This window comes from Lissotriton helveticus, chromosome 8 (assembly GCF_964261635.1).
Source record: "Lissotriton helveticus chromosome 8, aLisHel1.1, whole genome shotgun sequence".
Taxonomy (NCBI): Eukaryota; Metazoa; Chordata; class Amphibia; order Caudata; family Salamandridae; genus Lissotriton; species Lissotriton helveticus.
In genome coordinates, this window is record NC_136069.1 from 944,092,634 (window position 1) to 944,114,722 (window position 22,089).

Sequence of the window (22,089 nt, forward strand, 5' to 3'; positions counted from 1 at the left end):
TACACCACACTACTGGAACTTTCTGTAGTACCGCACCAAAAACTATACCTATCTCCACGCCTCTTAACCCAGAACCTTGGAGAGATCATACACCCGAACCCAGCTCAGCTCAACCTTGCGATCTGGCTCCTGAGGTCCTAGAATTTGATTACCTTAACCTTTCGCCTGACTGCATGAACGTCATTAAAGAAGCTAGACGTCCAACCACTAGAGCATGCTATGCAGCCGAGTGGAAACGTTTTGCAATATATTGGCACAACAACAATCCACTAGATCTGTCTATTCAACACATCATAGGCTACTTACTACACCTCCAAAGATGTAACTTAGCCTACACGTCTATTAGACTGTATCTTGCTACCATGGCAGCATATCTACAAAATAGATAGCATCTATCAGTTTTCAGAGTACCTGCTATAAAAGCCTTTATGGAAGGCCTTAAAAGAATAATTCCTCCCAGAGCTCCACCTTCACCGGTGTGGAATTTAAACTTTGTTCTCACGCGGCTAATGGGACCTCCCTTTGAACCTTTACATAAATGTGAACTACAATTCTTAATATGGAAGGTTGCGTTCCTAGTAGCTATTAATTCTCTATGGAGAGTTGGTGAACTACAAGCACTAACCATTCAAGAACCTTTCCTGCAAATGCATCATAATAAGGTTATTCTCCGTACTGATCCTAAATTTCTTCCTAAAGTCCTTTCTCCCTTCCACCTCAATCAGTCTGTGAAACTGCCGGTCTTTTTCTCGCAGCCACAAACAGTCACAGAAAGAGCTCTTCATACCTTAGATGTCAAAAGAGCATTGCTATACTACATTGGGAGAACACAACCCTTTCGTAAGACCAAACAACTTCTCGTGTCTTTCTCACCACCACACAAAGGCAACCCTATATCAAAATCTGGGATAGCTAGGTGGATTGTCAAATGTATACAAATTTGCTACCAGAAAGCTAAATGTACAGTATCTGTCCCTCTTAAAGCCCACTCTACAAGAAAGATAGGGGCTTCAATGGCATTTTTAGGGAACATTCCTTTTGATGACATCTTCAAAGCAGCCACATGGTCTACACCGCACACATTCACAAAATACTATTGTGTAGATGTGCAAACTAAACAACAAGCTACTGTGGGCCTGGCTATACTCAAAACACTATTTCACACTACTGCAACAGATACTGGTGGTCGCCGCTAAAAGGGGGTACTGCTGTATAATTTATGCAACAGTGTGTAATCTGCAGCTCATATGCCTCAAACGGAAAATGTTACTTACCAGTATGCATCTGTTCTTGGCATGTAGAGCTGCAGAGTTACACACGTCCACCCGCCTCCCCCGCTAACTTTATCTGTTCCAGTATTATCTTAGCTAGATACAGCTTACATGGACATCCTACCTTTTTCTTGCAAAGCTCCATCATTTCCCTACTGGCGAAAAACAATCTGAGGATGGAGCAGATGCACATGCGCAATGTGATCCAACGGAGGAGTCCCCTATCTCGTGACTTCCAAAGAACTTTCAGGACAAAAACTTGTGCAAACATCCGGGCCCAAAACTAGATGGCGATCTATGCAACAGTGTGTAACTCTGCAGCTCTACATGCCAAGAACAGATGCATACTGGTAAGTAACATTTTTTATATATATAAATAAATAAATAAATATATATATATATATATATATATATATATATTCAGTAAGATGTAAGTGAACTGCTAATCTTGGAACAAATAGTGCATTGCCTCTTGGTAGTTTTCCTTCCACTGGCAGTGATAATATATAGCGCCTGTGTAAGCTTTCGTGCTTGGAGAATTAAAGTCTGTGGTGATTAGTTGTTTGGATCTATTTGTTAGAGGTGAATAATCCTGTTTCTTGGTGAATATTAAGAATTAAAAACCTTTGAGGAGTAACTCATTGGGAATTCACCCATGCCCTGATGATGGTCCTGAAAGATGCCATGAAGGAGATCGACATATTGACTATTAATGAGTGGTTCATGTAGTTTATATACATTTGCGCACTGTCTTTATGTTAATTGTTATAATCATTTTAAATATAGTGTCTGTTACAGAATGACTACTCTTGTCAAATTGTTTTGCTGTGATTGTGTTAACTGTGTGGGGAGAGGATGGAGCATTATGGTTAGAGCTGCCTACTTTGGAGCTGGGGAACTGGGTTCTAGCCTCGGCGTCTGCACAGCATCTTGTCTCTGAGCAATTCACTTAATCTCCCCGAGCCTACCAAAAAATGAATGTGTCCTTGTGTAACATAACTACACATTCCGCATTGTTTACATTTTGCATTGTCTATAGAAAGCTTGTATATAAGTATAAATGAATTTGATTTTTTCCATACTCATTTTTGTGAGTTATAAAAATTCATTTTTTTAACCACCTATCTTTCTTTAGTCCAAACTTGTTTATATTATAAACTGAGATTAGCTGTTCTGTATGTCATTTTCTGAACTGCCCATGCAAGAAGCATACATCTCTTGTATTGACTGTATGCCCATGCTTCTAACGGATTTCAGGGTCACCATAATATGTGAAACATTGTGTGATATATTGACTTTTAGAAAGGTGCATTTTCAAGGAAGTGTTTAGTTAGTTTTAAACAAGTGTTTTGTATCTAACGCCTTTTGACACAAAATATGAGATGTTTACAGTTCTAAAATGGTGATCATTTTCTTGGAAAATAATATAAAATCCTTCACAAAGTGTTTTAAATCCTAAAGATTCTACTGATGAAAATGGTTAGATAAGTGCAATATTCTTAATTTGTGTACAGATTCTTTTAGAAGCCCCTAAGCTCACAGTAGCTATTAGAACAGAGAAACCGTTATGTAAAAAGTTGGAAAGACAGCGGCAGGGTTAAAGAAATATCCTGAATAAGGTGCTGTACAGAACAGCACTTACCTGCTACCATTTTAATATAAAGACAGCGCGGAAAGTATTAATCTCCGAGCAAATCGTGTTATCAAAAAACTCTAAAAATCATTTACAGTTCTAAATGACTTTGTTAACCCTCAGGCGTGCTCTCCAGCTATCCCGACATCTCAATCGCTCTGCGATTAGTTGGTTAACCACTTCGAGGAAAAAATAAAAACAATCTATCGGAGCTTCCCCAGCCACCTGGAAGGGACTGTTTTGGTTTTTTTTTAGGTCTCAGACCTGCGTTGCAGCACGCATTCGCGCTGCTCACGTCTGCGAGACATATTGTGGGTGAGTATATTTCAGAAGGGGGCTTGAAGCCTCGCCCCTCATTTTCATTGGGTAGCGTCACCATTTATGGTAAACGGTGGCTTCCCTTTGGAAATGAGGCTGCTGTGTTGCCTTTCTCCTTTTGGGACAGCCCACCCGGAGTGGCTCGCCTGCTTCACGGCTGTTGTGAGGATTTTTCTTATCTGCTTGTTTATTTAATAAAAGTCTTCACGACGGCTGTGAAGCAGACGAGCCACGGCGCACAGGCATTCGGCAGATACAAACTGAACTGCAGATGCAAACTTTCATCTTGTGTGAGACAGCTCATCCCCTGGACAAAAAAAAACATGTCCACTCTGCAGACGACCAACCACTCCTGGGACTGAGCCAACTTCACATATCCCTTTCACTTTGGTCAAAAGTACTTGGTGGTCTCTAGATTTACATAAAGCTTTTGCAGTTCTAATGCATTTTGTTTTTTTACACATTTGCATATGATTTTCGCAGCTTGAGTTCTTGCTACTAGCACACCTTATTAAACAGACGGTCCCCAGCTTTACCCTTGTTTTCTGAATACTGCTTCTTCTATGCATGGAAACTGTAGAATCTGGGCACTGGCATTCTCAGTAGGGCAGCCCACTGGGTGGTATACGCTACATCCCCTTCAGTTTTAATAACTCCCAAACACGCGGAAGCCGGGCCTCAATCGCATCTCCGTGATTGAGCTACAGATGGGCGTGTTACTTAAAACTCGAGCTAGGCTCGGAGTCCTGAGAGAACCTCGAGCCCTTAACGAGCCGAGCTGTTAAGTGGATTCTGCCTGTCACCTTCGCTCCACTCAGGATGTTTAGTTTCGGAAAACTCCCAACTCGGAGCCTGTTGCTGTATGAGTTTACTATCTGCAGCCTGCGAGAGCCAGCTACGTTCACAGGCCTGTGTTCACTGGTTCCCAGAGTTTGGAATTCCCTTAGTAAACTGATGTTCTGCCATGCCCGAGCTCCTGTTGAGCAGTCTGCTACATTTAATTTTATCTTTTAAGATTTGTTTCGGCTCTCAGTCGGAAAATGCTTTGCCGGCCACCTAGAGGTGGATGGATTCTGCCTGGCACCTTCCCTCCACCCAGGGTGTAGCATTCCAGTCAGAGCTGCTTACTTTGAACCTGTAGCTGCTTGTGTTTGTAATTAGCAGACTTGGGGAGCCAGGTCGAGTCTTGTCGTGGGATCACCATCCTGTGATTCTGGGCAAATCACTTGATCTACCCTGCCTCAAATTATGAATGTGACCTACTTTAAGTGGGGTGAAAAACCTGGTGTGTCACTCAAAGGGTAGTGGCCAATGTAATTAAGGGTGTGTCTTTAAAACACTAACCTTAAAAATCTGTCCTTAGCATAGTGTGTCCCCGACTTCTAGTTTGCTGTTTCTGTCATTGCACGCAGATATATGATACAAGTAACATCATACCTACAACAAGTCAGGACTATTGGTTTTGTCAGTAGTTGCCAGTTGCATAAGATAATAAGCAGCAACTATGGCTTGTATATAATATTGAAAAATCTTCCAATTAAAGCCCTTGTGACACCACAACAATGTTGCTGCTCCTGAGTTTAAAAAATAGAATGGAAATCCAGAGAGAAAATGACCATCCCCAACAGCGCTCACCTGCCATGACATCATGCCTTAACTTCTCCACTAGTGAGAAGTGAGCAGTGTGAGCAGCACACATGATGTGCCTGCTGTCACTGCAGTCCGGAAAAAACTGACCTACTGTGCCAAGGCACAAAACAGAGCCCGATAGAGACCCGTCTCGAGGCCTCCTTTAACAAGCATTGAAAATGCAATAGGTATCGCCTTTTATTAATTTAAAGCCATTTGCTTTTCTAATGGTATTGTCTAGCAAAGCAAATGACTCTAACTTAATTAAAGGCGAGACCTATTGCATTTTTAATGCTTGTTTTTCCCCCCCGCTCATGGCACCCCTAGCATGGGAAAGTTCAAAGAATTCTCCTTGGAAGAAATCCAGAGGGCTCTTGGCTCAGTCAAATCAGGCTCTCCTCTGGATATTTGTCCCCCCAATACACAGCTGCCCTCGCCCATCAACTGGCTCCTGCCATACATTCGATATTCCATCTTTCAGTTAATTCTGGAAAAATCCCGGCCTACTAGAAGGAGGCCCTGGTTAGGCCAACTCTAAGGAAACCTAATCTATCTTTTCCGCGTGCTACATGGATCCAGATTGTGTCCTGGCCTGTTTTAGGGCCTTCTATTCTTTTACAGGCTTTTGGCGTCAAGTGGAACAGTGTGTGGATGGCTTCGGGCTTCCAGACGTGTCCTCCTCAGCGCGTCCCATTTCGGCGACGGACCCTCATCCAATTTGCATGTGGTGCCTGGGTGAGCACCACAACTCTGAGAGCTGCGACGCCTGCCAGCACCTTAAGCCTAAGTAAGTCACGGCGGGAGCCCCGGATGAAGTTGCTGTCGGCGTGCTTGTCCAGGTTGGTGTCATCCCAGCATCCGTCCCCTACCTCGGAAGCAAGGAACCACCGGTTTCGTCTGCGACATTCTTTCGCCGTGGCCCGAGGGTGTGGCTCGCCGGCTGGTAGGTCCTACAGTTTATCACTGAGGCCTTGTCCTCCTTTCGCGATGGGCGCCTGCTCCCCCCGGGACATGCGCCCCGCCTTCCTACCCGCCGTTTCCCAGGGTAGAGGTGACTAGGGCCCAAATGACAGCCTAAGCGACGGCGCAGCAGGCTTCTTTGGCCCTTCCTCCACCTCCTGAGATGTCTGTGGATCCCTTGCCTCGCGCGGGGCCTTCTGTGGAGTCGCCGGCGGCTCTGGAGTTTTTAGCTCCTGGTCGTAGGAGGGTGGTGTCGTCGAGGTGCGGTCCATCGGGGCTCCCCTCTTCGGCGCCTGGCGTTCCTGCCTCCTCGCAAATCCCTACGGGGCTTCTTGTGGCGTCGCAGAAGACCGCTGGGAATCCGAGCTTGCCCCTCGGTCCTCTGAGCAGGCAGCTGCCTCACCAGAGATAGAGCCGGCGCAGCTTTCAGCGCCTGGAGCCTTTCTCCCTGGCTCCGGTGGAGTCACGGGTAGAGGCAGGGAACTGGGGTGCCTTCCTGAGTACCCCTCGGCACGGGCGGCTGCCCCGTGTGAGGCCGAGCCGGTGCCTTTTTGGTGCCCCTCCCTCGCTGTTCTGGCGTCGACCTCGCCCTACCCTCATGGTGAACACGTGGTGGCAGGAGTCGGGCCGGTGCCACGAGTGCCCACTCCAGCGCTGATTGACGCCGATCAGGTGCCAGACTCCACGGAGCCGCGCCAGCTTCTTGTTCTGGATTCGTCCCCTGAGGTCCCTTCTTCTCCGGAGGTCAGCCATCTGTTGGTGTGTTCTTCCCCAGAGACACGGCGCCGTATTGTTGCCTTTTCACTCGCATTTTTCAGGGATGGCTCCTCACCATCCCCACTGCCTAAAATCTCGGACCTTTCTTTCTGTGGCTCGCGGATGGCTTTTTCCCCGGCCTCTCCGCCTCCTGGGGCTCCTCGGGTTCCTCATTCATCTGTGGATGCCCCACTATTCCGGGGCTGGCCTCTTCCCCCGGACATGGCGACGGGCGGCTCAGCCTGCAGCCGTTGCCCACGGCGGAATTACTTTCTCCTCCGCTGCGTCCTACGGAGGCTAGTGTTGCCTTTGTTCGGGCCATTTCCACAGCCGTAAGGTATTCTACGGATGGGTGAACCCGTCACTCTGTTTCCTACGGACAACCTTTTGGAAGTTCTCCAGCAGGGCTCTGGTGGACGGGCTTTGTTCCTTCCCTTTGAAGCGTCACTCCACAATTCTCTTATGGGGGCTTGGGGGCGCCCTGCCACGGGTGATCCGGTGCCTCAGGAACTTCTGCATCATCACCGCCCTGCTCCACAGGACTCTGTTTGTCTTTCTTTCCACCCTTCTACTCAAGGCTCTCTTCTGCGGAATGCCTTCCCATGTTTGCCTGTGGTGTTGTTTCCTCCGTCTTGAGAGGCCCGGTGGTTGGATTCATGGGGGCGTAATGTCTTTCCTTCTTCTAGCGCTGCCTTGCGGGACGCTTAACACTTTGTGTGTATTGACCAGGGCTACTTCCAGTCTGTGGGACTCTGTGGAGTACCTTCGTTCTCATGAGGATACCCATGCTGACCTACGGAGCCATGTGTTGGATGGTAGGTAGTTGGCTGCAGATATTGTAAGCGCGGCCTTGGATGTTGCCGATGCTCTAGGCCGTGCTATGGCCACTTCTGTGGCTCTACGTCGCCATGCCTGGCTGCGTGATGCTGTTTTTCCTGAAAATATCAGGGAACGTCTGGTTGATTTACCCTTTGATGGGGTCTTTCTGTTTAACACTCATGCGGACTCCGCCATTCAGCGTCTTCTTGCGGGGTCTTATTTGGAGGTTTTATCCCACTGCTCCTGGAATCTGGTGTTGGGGTGAACGTTACACTTTCTGTGAGGGATACTGTGCCCTCGGGGTCCTGAGTTGGACTGCCTCTTCAGTTGGCTGCTGGTTCAGCCCCTTTTGGCAAAGAGTGTTCTTTTTGGCTGCTTACTAAGCCTTCTATGGTTTCTGCCGCAAGTTTCTAATTTGTTCTTTGATGCGGGATTTCTTCCCTAAGAGTGATTTCCATACCTTTTGGGCCGTGTCCTACCCTATGTGGGTTATTTGTAGCTATTGGATAGCCCTGTCTTACACTGGGAGGTGTGGACTCCCCCTTGCGGGTTCCTTACCCTTCCTGGTGTTGCTGTATGTATGCATTTTCTTGGGCAGCTGCAGCGTTGTGCAGCGGTGTTTTTGCCTTTTGTCTGCCGTTTATACTGGTCTTCTGTCTGGTGTCCAGAAAGGTTATTTTTCTGTGTTGATGACTTGGTTGGTCCTACTTGTTTCTCCTCTTGTTTTCTGGCTGGTTGGCACCCAGCTGTGCCCGCTGGTTCTTCTGGTCCACAGCCAGGCGCCTTGGAGTGAGGCCTGGCACCCCTGCTTCTGGATTTTTGGGAGCCTTATGGGACTGTTTTTCTCTTCCACCTGCCTTATTACTGAGGCGCTGTTCTGTCTGGCCTGTTGACGTCCAGCTGTGATGAGTTTGTCAGCCCTCTTCACTGGGTGTGTTCCCGGTGAAGGGCTCTTGCCCTCGTTTCTGCTCTTCTCCTTGGAGTCTGTGTTGCTCTTCTTCCTTGGTACTCCCCTGCATTGCCTGAACCTGGGGCTTTTGGTGGAAGTCCCTGGTACATTAGCTGCTGGCCTCCTTTTGCATTGCCTGTACCTGGGGCTTCCGGTGGAGGTCCCTGGTATATTGGCTGCTGACCTCCTTTACTATTGCCTGTACCTGGGGCTTCCGGTGGAGGTCCCTGCTACATTGGCTGCTGGTCTCCTTTCGTATTGCCTGTACCTGGGGCTTCCGGTGGAGGTACCTGGTACCTTGGCTTATGGCCTCCTTTCGTATTGCCCTTCCTTCTCCTGCTTGGTGAGGGTGGGGCTGCCGCTTGTCGTTGTGATACATCCCCTGTGGGGTGGTGTTCTCGGCGACACTGCAGTTCTAGTCTGCTTGCGGGGGGGACTGGGCTCTTTCCTCTGTCCCTGTGGCTCATCCCCTGTTGGGGAGGACTGGGTTATTTCCCTGTCTCTACGATTGTGTCCCCCTGTCGGGGTCTTAGATTTGCCTGAGCTGGGGACGTCCTCTCGTAGACCCTCTTTCCCTTTGGGTATGGCCAGGGTATCTATTCTATGTTAAGGAATCTGCGGCTAGTAGTCTCTATCAGATGTATGAGTTACTTACCTTCGGTAACAATGTATCTGGTAGAGACGATTCTAGCCGTAGATTCCTTCACGACCCTTGGCCTTCTGCACTCGCCTGCCTCCGGGTGGTTGCCTTTTCTTACTCCCTTTTTCGGGGGATGCTTGCCTTGTTGTTGTTCCATTCTTGACTTATAGGCACTTCTTTGCCCCTGCACCCTGATCTCCAATTTGTGGGGTTCGCTCGTGCTTATTCTTACCTTTGTTGCTTCTACTTCTGTCTTTGGCAGCCCTTTGGGTCGAGGTGCCTTGGCTGGTCTCGACTTTGAGGCCTTCTCCCTGCTGGTATTGTCTGAGGTTGAATGGTCATTGCTCTCCGTTCTGTCCTTGGTGTCCCTTTCTGTTTGGGGCGGTGACTGCAGACTACTTGGTCTGCTGTGTATTTTTCACATGCTTCTGCCCCGGTGAGTCTGTTGTATTTGTTTTGCAGGATTGCTTTCCAGTAGCGGTGCCCTGTTCTTTCATTCCAGATCTTGGTGCCTCAGTACCTGGCTCTATTCTGGATGGTTCTGTTCCCTACCATTGCTTTTCCCTTCTGTTTAGCGGGCCTTTTTCACACAATATTCCAGTATTCTCACAGTTTTGTTAGTGATGGCTCCGCGTTGTGGCGCGGAAAAGGTCTCCGAAGAAAACTGACATAGGCACGCCGGGATGACACTTATGTATCCTCACTGACATCACGGACGCGGACGACGTCAGGGCAGAGTCACGTGGTGCCGTCCCCCCGGCGCGAAGGGATGCTGTGGCAAAAAGTTTTCCGGATCCAGTCTCATGCCTGGGGATAATTCTACGTTAAGGAATCTGCGGCTAGAATCATCTCTACCAGATACATCGTTACCGAAGGTAAGTAACTCGTACATCCCGGTCGAACCTCTCTAATTATTGTCCAATCTCATTGCTTCCTTTATTGGGCAGGCTCTTGGAAGGACTAATTAATTTACAACTTGGAGTTCCTTGAGTCTAATAACAGCTTAGACTACTCTCAATCACGTTTATGACCATCCCATAGTACTGAGACTCCCTTGGTTGTGGTGGCTGACCATTTCAGAGGCTCGTTAGATGCCAATATTCCAGCTTTGCTAATATTACTTGATCTGTCAGCGGCGTTTGACACGGTGTCCCATTCTAAATTATTACATAGGCTACAGGAGATTGGCATTTATGTGACAGCCCTATATTGGCGCGGAGATTTACTGTACAACAGAACCCAAACCATCATCATTGGTTCTTTTAAATCCCGCACTGTACCATTCAAAAAAGGGGTTCCCCAGGGCTCATGTCTTAGCCTGGTGCTCTTTAATATATATATATGTGGCCCCTCTTGCCAAGATTGTAAGAGCTTTCGGTTTTAAGATCATTACTAATGCTGACAATACTCAGTAACCTCCGTCGATAAAGACCCAGTTAAAACAAAATAATGCTTTTTAGATGGACTGACGGCAATTACCTCATGGATGACAGATAACTGTCTCCAGCTTAACTTGGAAAAAACGGAGATTGTTATTTGGCAGGGTGTTAAAAATATGGTCTGCTGACTGGTGGCCAACTGAACTTGGAACTGCTCCCTCACCTAAGTTGGTGGTTAAGAACCTAGGAGTATGCTTGGCCAACCTCTTTCAATGAAAGAACAGGTGAGATCTACCTTTGGCTCCTGCTTCCATATTGTGCACCTGCTGAGGAGTTCTTCCTCTTCATCCCATTCTCTGCTACAAAAACAGTTGTCCAGGCCCTGGTGGTTAGTCGCCTGGATTACTGCAACATGTGCACATGTCCTACGCTCCCCTGCACAGCTGCTGAACTTTTGGCCGTGTCCCACTAGCGTGATTGTCGAGGCACGTCAGGTAGGCGTGGCGGCGTAGTAGTGTGGAGACGCTGTCGGCGGCGGGTGTGCGGTTTGCGGAGGTCGAACCGAGAGCGGGGAGCTGCGGGCTTGCCGAGGGCACAGCGAGGCAGAGTGTTGCCTTATAGCCGTGGGGGAGGCCGACTGAGATCACAGTGACTCGCTTACTAACGGTAAGGCAGCGCTTGGAGCGCTCGGCGCACTCGAGTGGGGGCATAGGAACCGACAGGGGCTGATCGAGAGGTTAATTTGAAGTTAATCACTCGTACCATCACCGCCTTTTACTCTGGTCCCTCCCTGCCCCCCCCCCCCCGATGCGCTGCCTGCCTGGCCCTTGCGTGGCATCTGTGTTGGCAGTTTAACGCACACAGAGCCCCAGAGCTCCTTGAGTTCTCTCTGAGCTCCTCCCATCGGCCAAGTCCCTGTAATCCTCGTGGCCTGTGGTGCTCCCGCAGCTCTTGTGGGTGCCTCCGCCCTTAGCGCTTACCGCCCCCAGTTATCCCTCACTCGCCGCCCGCCGCTTGGCTGGCAACGGGAGTCTACCAGCTCTGGGGCTGCTCCCTCTGCTATCCATCCCAGTGCCGGCCCAGGTCCTGACTGCCCGCCCAGATCCTGCTGTCTCCATCTCACCCCCAGGCCCTGTGGTGCCCGTACGCGCCGACCAGAGTAGCGCGGTACGCAGCCCCAGTTGCTTTTGGACCCAGTGAGGAGAGGCGGTGAGGTGGTCTCAGCAGGCGGGGGCGGTATTGGGGGACCCATGTCAGGAAGGGACGGGGCAAGCAGGGGGGTGCCATATTCCAACACAGCTGCAAAACGAGCAACTCGCCCACAGTTCCAGAACCCAGAATTTTGAAAACGCGCTGCTGTAATAAAACTGCAGCAAAGAAGATCCCAAGACCTAAGTCTAAGCCCTTGGAAAACAATGAGAACAGGAAAAGAGAGGAAGTACACAGCCCCTAAAAGAAAGAAAGCTATACAACTCGACGTCGCAGAGGCCTCGGCCAATTCCAACCACAGCCTAAAAACACAAAAACCGCTAAGCATACGGGATTTCCTTTAAAAAAGTCATCAAAGTCCGCGGAAACGCCACAACCACGAGTGCAATCTTCGGAGGCAACAACCAGCATTCCCCTGGCGGAAGTAGGCTCGATTAACTTGGTCCAACCAGGGTCTCTCAACTTGGCCTTGACGCAACACTGGGCACCAGAAACGGCGAGGGCAAGCGAGCCACCAGAGGTTTACATTTTTGGGTCTACCTGTAGCGATCAAAATAGCAAAAATTCTCAACCCGATCACCTCTCATTGGACAAGCCTCCAGAGTCTCCAGCAGAGGACCACTGGCCCTGTCAGGCACTACAAACCCAGCTGGAGAACACTATGTGCCCAACAATGGTCCAATTAACCCCGCCTCAGCCCACTGTTTTTGATGCAGCTACCCCGATCATGCCTCTTGTGGCCTCTTCTCACCAAACAACGACGGCGCAAATTCACGGGCAACCCAACCCCGAGCACCCTAACAGCAGTCAACAATCCTCAACTTCGCAAATAACGATCTCCACAACAGCACCACCAGCTTCGAGTCCCCCGTATATGTTATTTTTGTCATCTGAAATACAAAGGATATATCGCAACGCCAGCCAGTATTGCTTGCCCAGAACGATCAGTTTATGACAAACCTGTCTCTTTTTTTCAAGATGCCTGAAAGTCCATCCAGGACTAGCCCGATCCCAAACGAAAAACAAAATACTGAAGAAAATACCGGGACCAGTGCTTGGCCACAACTCTTACAAACCCTGCAGCAAACAGTCAATGCACTAAATTACCATTCGATAAAATTGGAGGTGCAGGTCGACCTACTAAACACCTTGGCACTATTTACGTCTGGGATAGACAGCAAACTAGACAAACTTAATTCCTTAATTTTACGGGCACAAGCCTCCACGAAGCTTGCCCAACCAACCTGCTGTTGCTCCCCAATAATAGATTATCTTTCTCTGCTCCCAGAATGCCTAACCACCGTCATAAGGGAAGTAAAGTTGTTGAGGGGAGGAAACGTTTTAAACAAACCGCCACCCCCCTCACAGCAAGAACACCTAAAACCCATTGAGGCTTCTGCCACGCTGAACACACACAGATGAAGGAGAGGCTTCAACTACTGGAATAACTATTGATCCAACGAAGCTGAACGGCCATCCCCAGAGCACTAAATCAAAATCAAACCTGACGGCAGAAAACGGCCCTCCTTCGTCACCAATCGGTCACACAACCAGGCATGATCATCTTGAGCCTGTGCAAACAAATAGCCCCGTTTCTCAAAGTGAATCAACAGTGTCGGCCCTTCCAGGGCCAGTGTTACCACGTAGTAAAAGAGAGCGGAAACGCCAGCGGAAAGCCAGAAACAAACTCAGGGCAAATTCCAACATGGCTCACCAGGAACTTTTTCCAATTTTCAAAAAAGCCGAAAACAAAAAAGCTCTTGTCACAAATAGCGAAACAGAGCGAAGTATTACTCCCAAGGGAGTTACCTTGGAAAGGCTCACCCAAGAATCTATGAGGAGCCCACAGGACCAAAATAAACAAACAATGGCCCCAGAAACAACTGAGGCCAGGGCCAACACAGAAACCACCAGGATGAGCTCAGAGACGGCAAGTGCAACCGGACCTAGGTTGTCACCAGAAAAGTCCAGACCATCGATGGCCCCCATTTCCTTGGGAAAAGAAAAAGCAATGTCAAGTTTTAATTATTCTAAAACCATCTGCAATAATCCTAAAGCTGCGATCAGTCACAGTTTACATTTGAAGAGAGCTTCGCAACGACTGTCACAACAGTCACACGAAATCAAACCAGACAGAACAGTCGAAAATTCTAACATTAAGTCCATAAGTGTCCTGGAGCCAAATAATAATGATCCACCGTGCCATCAAATTCTACTGGCCCCCGAATATAAATCAAAAGGGCGGCATGACATTCTAAACAGATCCAATCTGTTAAAACTATCAGAAGGAATTCCGGGTCTAGCCGGACTGGCCACGAACAATATAAAATCTATTGAATTTCTCTCCCCTCGAGGAAATCAACCCTCTGAGGTCACTGTGGTAACTTTTTCATCGGCCAGTTGGGTAGGAGCTTTTCTAGAACAGAAACCGACGCTGCGGAACTGGGGAATCAGAGTGTACCCTTACTCCACCCCCGGGTATCCCACCTCCCTGCTAGCAAGTTCGCCCCCTCCCAGTAATCTGGCTATATCCAAAATAACAGGATGGGAAAAACCCTATTCGGTCTTAAACGCCTCAGGGGCCGATGTCAAACCAAAAGGGCCGGAAAAAGCCGGGGACACTGAAGATTCTAACTACTGCTGGGGGTGGTTGCCAGCAATCCTGTCATCAAAACACTTAATTTGACCGCCAGCGGGTGAAACACCTGCAGAAACACACAATTCCTTTAGAATACCCCTCTCAGCGGCGGACAAACAGCACAAAGGAGATAACAAGCAGTGACGGCCCCTATTCTCACTATGTTCATGGAATATTAGTGGACTTCATCCAAAAATTTCAAATGATGATACCATGGCTTTCCTGTGCGAACATGTAGCTATCGCCCTACAAGAAACCTGGGCGACAGAGGGCTGTCCCATAGAAGGATATATTGAGTTTTGGAAACCAGCACTCGGGGACAGCCGCTTCGGCCACCCTAAAGGCGGATTGTCCACATACATCTCAAACAACCTAAAGGGAGCTCTCAACCAAATTCACTTCAAAGAAGATTGGCTACTTGGGGTCAAAATTAACCCTCGGAGGATGCAGCGTCCAATTCTCCTTGTCAATGTGTATATTAATCCCAGCACCCGTACAAAAAAAGATCACTTGGTCCGATTGTGTGAAATCTTGAACGACATCGCTACCGAATATCCTAATTCGGACCGTTTCATTACGGGGGATTTCAACACAAATTTGTTTCAGGGGAATGCTGCTGACATGGAAGGCCTGGACCTGACTAACATCTTTGAGGCTATGACTCAATCTAAACCTCTGATGCAAGCCCCAAATATTTTAGGTGCGCTCTCTGTGATGAGATTATATAATGCAGGCTACCTGGTAGTGAACGGAAGGACAAGAAGCGATTCACCTCCAAACTGGACCTGGTCGAATGGAACAAAAAAGTCTTACTTAGACTTCACTATCTGTAATTCAGAATTACTGTTCAAGCTGAACAGTTTCTGCATCCACCCACGGTCTGAAAGCGACCACAGGCCCCAGGTCATCACTCTCACCACAAATCCGGAATTCCACAAAGTGGCTCCAATAACATACAAGGGGATCCATACTGAAAACCTCAAGCGCCTCAAATGGAATGAATCTAACAGTCAGAGTGTTTTAAAAGCAAGCAAGGACTTCATAACAGGCAATCTTGATAAAGATGCCAACCCGATATGGAAATGGTCGCAGCTGTGTCTCCACCTAATCAACTCATATCCAGCGACTGCGCAGAGATCAAACCGCTCATCACCAGTAGGGGCCGCAACCTCCGCTGTCATAAAACCACTAAAGAGAGCAAGGAACACCGCATTGAGGCTGGTTTAAAAATTCCCGGGGAACAGTTCCTTCCTTGCCACATATCATCATGCCCAAAAAGCATTCAGGAGGGCAGTCTCCCAAGAGAAACAGGCTCAGGAAAACCAGTACTGGGTAAAACTGGTGTGGGAAAGCAAGCAAAAAAACTCAAGGAAATTCTGGTCCCTTGTCAACCGCACCCACCTGAACCTAACAAACTCTGGCCCTGCAAATATCCAGGAAGCTGAATGGGTAACATATTTAGCAGAACACTTTCAGGTACAAGACAATCATGACTGCACTAAACCGCCCAGGGCTCCCATTATTGCAGATGATGTATCACTGATTGCCACCTTGGACATAAACCGGGGACTTACCCCTGTACATGCACTAACCGAGGAAAGAGTTGCTCAAGCAGTGATAAAAGGGAGACAAGATGGAGCACCAGGCCCGAATGGCCTACCACAAAGGTTATTCAAATCGGACTTCCCGTTTTGGTCCAGGGTGTTACTAAATCTTTTTAACCACACTCTGAGAACACTGACTATCCCGGATTCATGGCGGGGTGCAATAATTCATCCCATCCACAAAACTGGATCACGATCCAAGCCTAATAACTACAGACTAATCGCCCTATTGGACATAGAGGCAAAACATTTTGCAGGACTCATTTTGGAGGACCTAAAGCAATGGGTAAAGGACCATGCTCTGATTCCCTTGAACCAAACAGGGTTTGTTCCCAATTCAGGAACTACAACAAATTTACTGGCAATCTCTACTATAATCGACAAAGCTCTATTAACACGCAGGATGGTCTTTTGCTGCTTTGTCGATTTCAAAGTTGCATTCGATAGAGTGCCTAGGGCGGCTCTCTGGAAAAAACTAACTCAATGGGGTATTCAAAACAAAATACTGAACCCAATTATTCAACTCTACTCTGATACATGGGTTTGAGTGAAGTTAGGGTCCGGCTCGCATCTCTCGTGAAAAATCATGACCTCGCGCGGTGTTAAGCAGGGATGCGTGCTGGCCCCTCTTCAACCTATTCATAGCCGACTTGTCAAGTACTCTAGACAGGGTAAATAGTCATCCACCCAAAATAGGAGGTGCGGCACTATGTAATCTTTTATACGCCGACGACCTGGTCCTGTTTAGCTTTACTAGAGTAGGGTTACAAAGGCTCCTGGTTGCATTATCGCAATATACGACTGACAACCAACTAGAAATTAACATGGAGAAAACCCAGATAGTCCCATTTGGCAAGAAACACTACAGTGGCGGTGGTTGGTCAATCAACAAAATAAATCTCGATTGGCAAATCATACAAATATTTAGGTGTTCACTTGGACACAAGGGGCAGCTTTTCAAAGCAAAGCAGCGTGATTGCAGCTAAAACTACGGCCCTAGTGGTATCCTTGGCCAAGCTATCAAAGAAACTTTCAGGTCCAACCTTTGCCCCCTTATTAGAAGTTCTTAGAGCAAAAATTGGGCCAACACTTTCTTATGGCATAGAGATCTTTAAAGGCAAAATGAACACTGCCCTAAACAAGTACACAACAAAAATCTACAGAAAGGTACTTCATCTGCAGAGTACTGCCTCTCCGGACCAGATCAGATTAGAGCTGGGTTTAACCAACTATGAAGCCTCTAATGTTGGTACTTCCCTTAAGCTCTGTCATAAATTAAGACAGGCCGAACCAGGTACACTTGAATTCCTAATCTGGAAAGAAATTAATAAAACTAACCCAGGGGGAACATTTGGGCGCCTTCTGATCGATTGCATTCATCAAATGTCAGCTGCCGACCTTTGGGCTCTTAACCCCAGTCAGTCGGTTTTTAAAAATGTAATCAAAAAAAGTATAAAACTGAAATCTTTGGCTTTAGCCAAAGCTATAGTCACGAAACGTAGTTATTCTTGGGCAGTAGTCAACTCTTACAAACGACTGACTCCTGCTGCCTACCTCCACAACATTTTCACTCTACCTAAAGCGCTGCCTGATTGCTCTAAGAATGGGAGATTGGCGCTTCCTCCAAAATCTACCCACCTGGCGTCGCAAGAAGGAGGACACAACATGCAGAGGATGCGGGTTAGCTACAGAAACAATCTTGCATGTGCTCTGTATCTGTCCCTCATTTAACTCCCAACGCAGATGTCTGCTTAAGCCAGAATGGAACAAGCTGGGAGTTCGGACCTGTAGGCATGCCACTATTGCTGCCCTGTCTTCAGATAACACTGTTTTAAACATAAATTTATCCAAATTTATTCAGCATGCTTATCGGAACCTAGACAAAATGGACAAAGCTGAGGCCATACTGCTCACTGAGAAGACTGATCATGTATTTTAATAGAACTTGTAAAGACCGGGAGGGCTAATTTACAAACTGACATGATTTAAGTAGCATGCCCATGTTCATATTTTATTTTTCTACTGTTTTATTATTTTTATTCATAAATCTGTAGATAATGTGATTCGTGCAATCTTTTAAAGATATGTTTTTATATCTAAATAAAGAATTATTACTAATACTACTATGTTGCTGGCTTCTGCTAATTGGACGTTGCTATCTAAGCTGCAGGTGGTGCAGAATACTGCGGCTCACCCTATTTGTAATCTGCTTGCTATGACCGCCTCTGCACCCCTCATTCAAACCCTGCATTGGTTTCCAGTTCAGAAGAGAATGTTCTTCAAACTGTGCTCTCTTACACACAAAGGCTTGACTGGTCGTGGTTCTGCTTACTTAGCCACCAACCTTAGACAGTACCATCCACCTAGACTGTTGAGATCAAGTGACAAATCACTGCTAAGTATCCCACATATCAAGAAGGCCCACTTTGGCGGCAGGTCCTTTTCGCCCCTTTGTATTGGAATAAGCTACCACACTATATTAGGACCTGTACGGGTCATTTTCGCTTCAGAAAACTACTGAAGACCGTTTTGTTCTGAGCTGGTTGCACCATGCTGCTTGGCTGCCTGGTCGCGCCAAGATACCCCTCGGGTGATTTCAGTATGCTATAAATGGCATTAACATTAACACATTGAATTTGCTTGAACCTGTTGAATCTAGTCCAAAGTTTTACATTTGCATCTTTCAGTTAACTCTTTTGTAAAAATTGTTAGGTGGATGGTGATTCCTGTGGTATCTGAAAAAATAAGTCAGACGTGCTTTAAAATGTGTTTTGTTATCGATACAGTTGTGACTAGGAAATAGAAAGACTGTTGTGAAAAGAAAACTAATGTGATATTAAGCTTGGCAATTTCTATATAACATACTGGCACACCTTCTGAATTGTCGTTCTCCTATCTCTCTAGATCGGGGATGTTAAGCGTTACAAAATATAATAAGATCATTTGTTTTTTTTTAGTAATTCGATCCTTTGATGTGAACAAACCTGGCTGTGAAGTAGATGACCTCAAGGGAGGTGTAGCAGGAGGCAGCATTCTGAAAGGCGTATTAAAGGTACACATTTTCATCACTTTTGTAGTGTTTAGTACCGTTTTATTTGTAACTTGCAAAATGCTGACATGCTATGACTTAATTTGCTTTTATTTCAATTTTAAATAGCCAGAATATTAAAACTCTTCTGTTTTATTTGTGGAGTTAATATTCTGAATGTAGTTTTACTACCAAAATACAGTTGTGCATTACTGTTTCAGGAACTCTGGATGGTTCCTGTGGTATTTACTGGAGTGCTTTTGCATTATACAAGTTACAAATTATTTGTATGTGCCCCCGTTTTATTTAAGTTAAAAGTTATACATTTCAGGTGTTCATTCATAATTGCAGGTACTTGAAACTTCCCCTTAAACTTTTTCCCAAGACTTCCTCCAGCAGTTTTTGAAAGAAGTAGTGGCCATTCTGAACAACTGTAAAACATGCCTCCTGGGCCTACAAAAAGGTGCGTGGGGCCTCTGCGATCGGGTAACTGACTTGGAGCAGATGGTGCGTGAAGGCTCTGGATTCCTTGTGCATGAAAAAGAGGCTCCACCCACATTCTGAGCTGTAAGCCTCATTAGTGCCTCAGGGGGACCTGTGTAGCTGTTGGTGGTCACGTTTATCGCGTCTGCCGGAATTTCCGGAGATGAGTGATCCTTGCTGTATGTTACAAGTGGAAACCAAAAGCTGTAAGTGGTTTCAACTCCTAGGCCCTTAGACATCATGACCATCTGGTGCGAGACACCTACACCATTACTTCCTCATAAAGTGGAACATCTTGGCGTCAGATGGTAGCCTGCTAGAAGTTTGCTAGGATCCTGGAAGTTATCTATGATTAGTAAACACTGCAGTTTGTACACTAAGTATTTCTTGTCTGCAGTACCACATGGTTGTTACCTCATGCTCGATACCCTGAGAAGTAAACAATTAATAGAATAGCTTATTTAAGCCTTTGCTATTCAGTTGCATTCAAAATGTACTGGTGCTCTTTGCTTCTGTTGGTATCTTCAGTTAAGCACTCCAATCTGAAAACTAGACCCGTGTTCCCAGGTTGGGTATTGTGCATTCTGCTTCTTTACTCGCCCTCTCAAGTAGCTGCAAATAAAAACGCAGCAGTGATTGACTTCATTTTGTTAACACCATTTCTTTAAAAAAAAAGCCTTAGTGGAAAATCCTCAGTCCACTGTGGAATGTTAGAGGTCATATGATGAGACTGGCTTCAAGCAGGAATATCAAGTTTGGGGTGTACTTTGCCATTTTGTGGTAGATTGCGGCCTTCACAAACGGTCTGTACTCTTTGATTGCCACAATGAGTCTTCTCCCTCAGTGCTGCCGCCATCTTGCCTTGGCCCACTCATCTTCTCAAAGCGGCTCTGAGAGCCAGATCGCTGCGTAATGAGGAGCCAATATCATCCACGGCATACAGCAGCACTCCGGGCTGAGAAAAGCACTTCTGCTCCCACCTAGCTGCCTGGTTTCAGCTGATAGCACTGTTGGCACAGCACACTGCTCCTACTCTAGTATGCAGATCTGCCAAGATCAGACTGTTGAGTGTGGCAGTGAAGTCCTCACTAGCACCTGTAGGATAATGGAAGCCAAAGCTATTGTTTATTTATGTGTGTGTGGCCTAAGTACTACTTTATTTAAGTGGATGGCCAAGCTTAGAACGGGATATTGAAGAAGGCGGCTTTTGACCGCTTTGATTTCAAAGTCACCCAGCCCCCTTCATTATTTCAAGTTCTAATCTCAGTGCCCTCTCTGTAGCGCTCTTTTTATGCCTTTGGTAGTTGCTGGTCCAGTGCTGAAACTGTTCTTCGTGTCATCCTTGATGCCAGAAGCACCACATAAAGATCTGTTATTTGATTCAGTCACCTTTTGGGTCAGAAGAGGACCACTTGGCTGCCAGAAAAAGCTCTAGGCATTTTTTAACAAGCAGCCATTGCTAGATTATCTAACCAGGGTCCGGAACTTCGGCCACCTTGGCGAAAAAGTATTTCTCTTGCAAAATGTACTTAGCTGATCTTATTGATTCTGGTGCCTAAATATATATAAAGATACGTGATATTTTTATAAATTGATGTGGATCTTCTTATTGAGTCGTGTGCATCTTTTATTGACTAGTATGTATTTTCAGATGTCTAATACTCCTCTCTGTTAAGCCTAAGGCTCCCTGAGCACACTACCCCTAAAAAGAGCACATTGGGATTCCTTGAAGAAGCCTCTCCTCTGTCACTCATAAGGGAATACTTCGACTGTGCACAGTATACATATATTTGGTATACTATGTTAGGAGCCAGCTTCCTACAGAGTGGCATTCACAGGTCTCTGAAGGGGACTATCCCTTGTCCTTAAGGGTATCTGTCTAAGGAAGTGTTCCTATTTACTTTGCCAAAAGGTCCAACATTGCAGAGATCTTGCAACCATCTTCAGCCTCTTTCGTGCATCTTGTGACCTTTAAAAAGGCTTTGCTTCAACCCAATTAGTGCTGCTTGGTGTGAGGAAATGGGATGTATTATATGGTGTGATTGTGCAACCTCACTGTGTACACTCTTACAAACACCTTTAGGACCCTTCAATTTTGTTTGTCAAACCTGCAGGTCAACCCTGGATAGCTGTGGCACTGAGCAGCAAGGCTTATGCACAGGCAAAAGTGTAAAACATTTAACCCCTTCCGTGCTGGCCGATGTGAGCACTACCTCGTGGGTGCTGCGATCGACCATTGGCCGACACAGCCCCGCCCACCCAGAACGCCCGCTGCGGTAAACGAGTTAAAGAGCACCAAAACAATTAAACAAGAAAAAGACATGACAACAAAGAGATCCAAAACCAATTTATTAATAGACTGCATTTACATGTTTTTTAGACACCACAATTAAAAAGATCCACAGGAGGATTCTGTGTAGGCATAACATTTACCAGGTATAGTAAATCAAAGTATTTCACTCAACCACAAACAAGCACTGGCAAATTCACCAAATTTGACACTTTAAAACATTCTGTGCCAAAAGTTGGGCTAGTTGTAATGCTGTTGGGTAGAGTTACTTGGGGCAATCAACTTCCGCAGGGAGTCAGTCAAGGGACCTGCTAGCCCCTCAGAAGCAGTTACCTTTGCAGAAGATGCAGTCTTCTAGCAGTTCCAGTCACTTTGTCTTCGTCAATAGATTCCTATGGAAGTGGTCCTGATGCCGAGGATGCAGAATTCTTGAAGATGCTCAAGGATGTGACTTGGTCAATGGGGGTCTTCCTGCAGGCACTC

The 22,089-nt window shown here is 46.7% G+C and overlaps 1 protein-coding gene across 1 annotated transcript in view; it reads left to right on the forward strand.

Annotated features, from left to right (window-relative positions):
• EIF2S3 (eukaryotic translation initiation factor 2 subunit gamma) overlaps nucleotides 1-22,089 on the forward strand; it is a 489,947-nt gene that overhangs the window by 202,073 nt on the left and 265,785 nt on the right. The window contains exon 8 of the mRNA XM_078657789.1: nucleotides 18,763-18,857. Coding sequence (XP_078513915.1) covers nucleotides 18,763-18,857 — 95 coding nt within the window. The remainder of the gene's footprint in view (nucleotides 1-18,762; nucleotides 18,858-22,089) is intronic.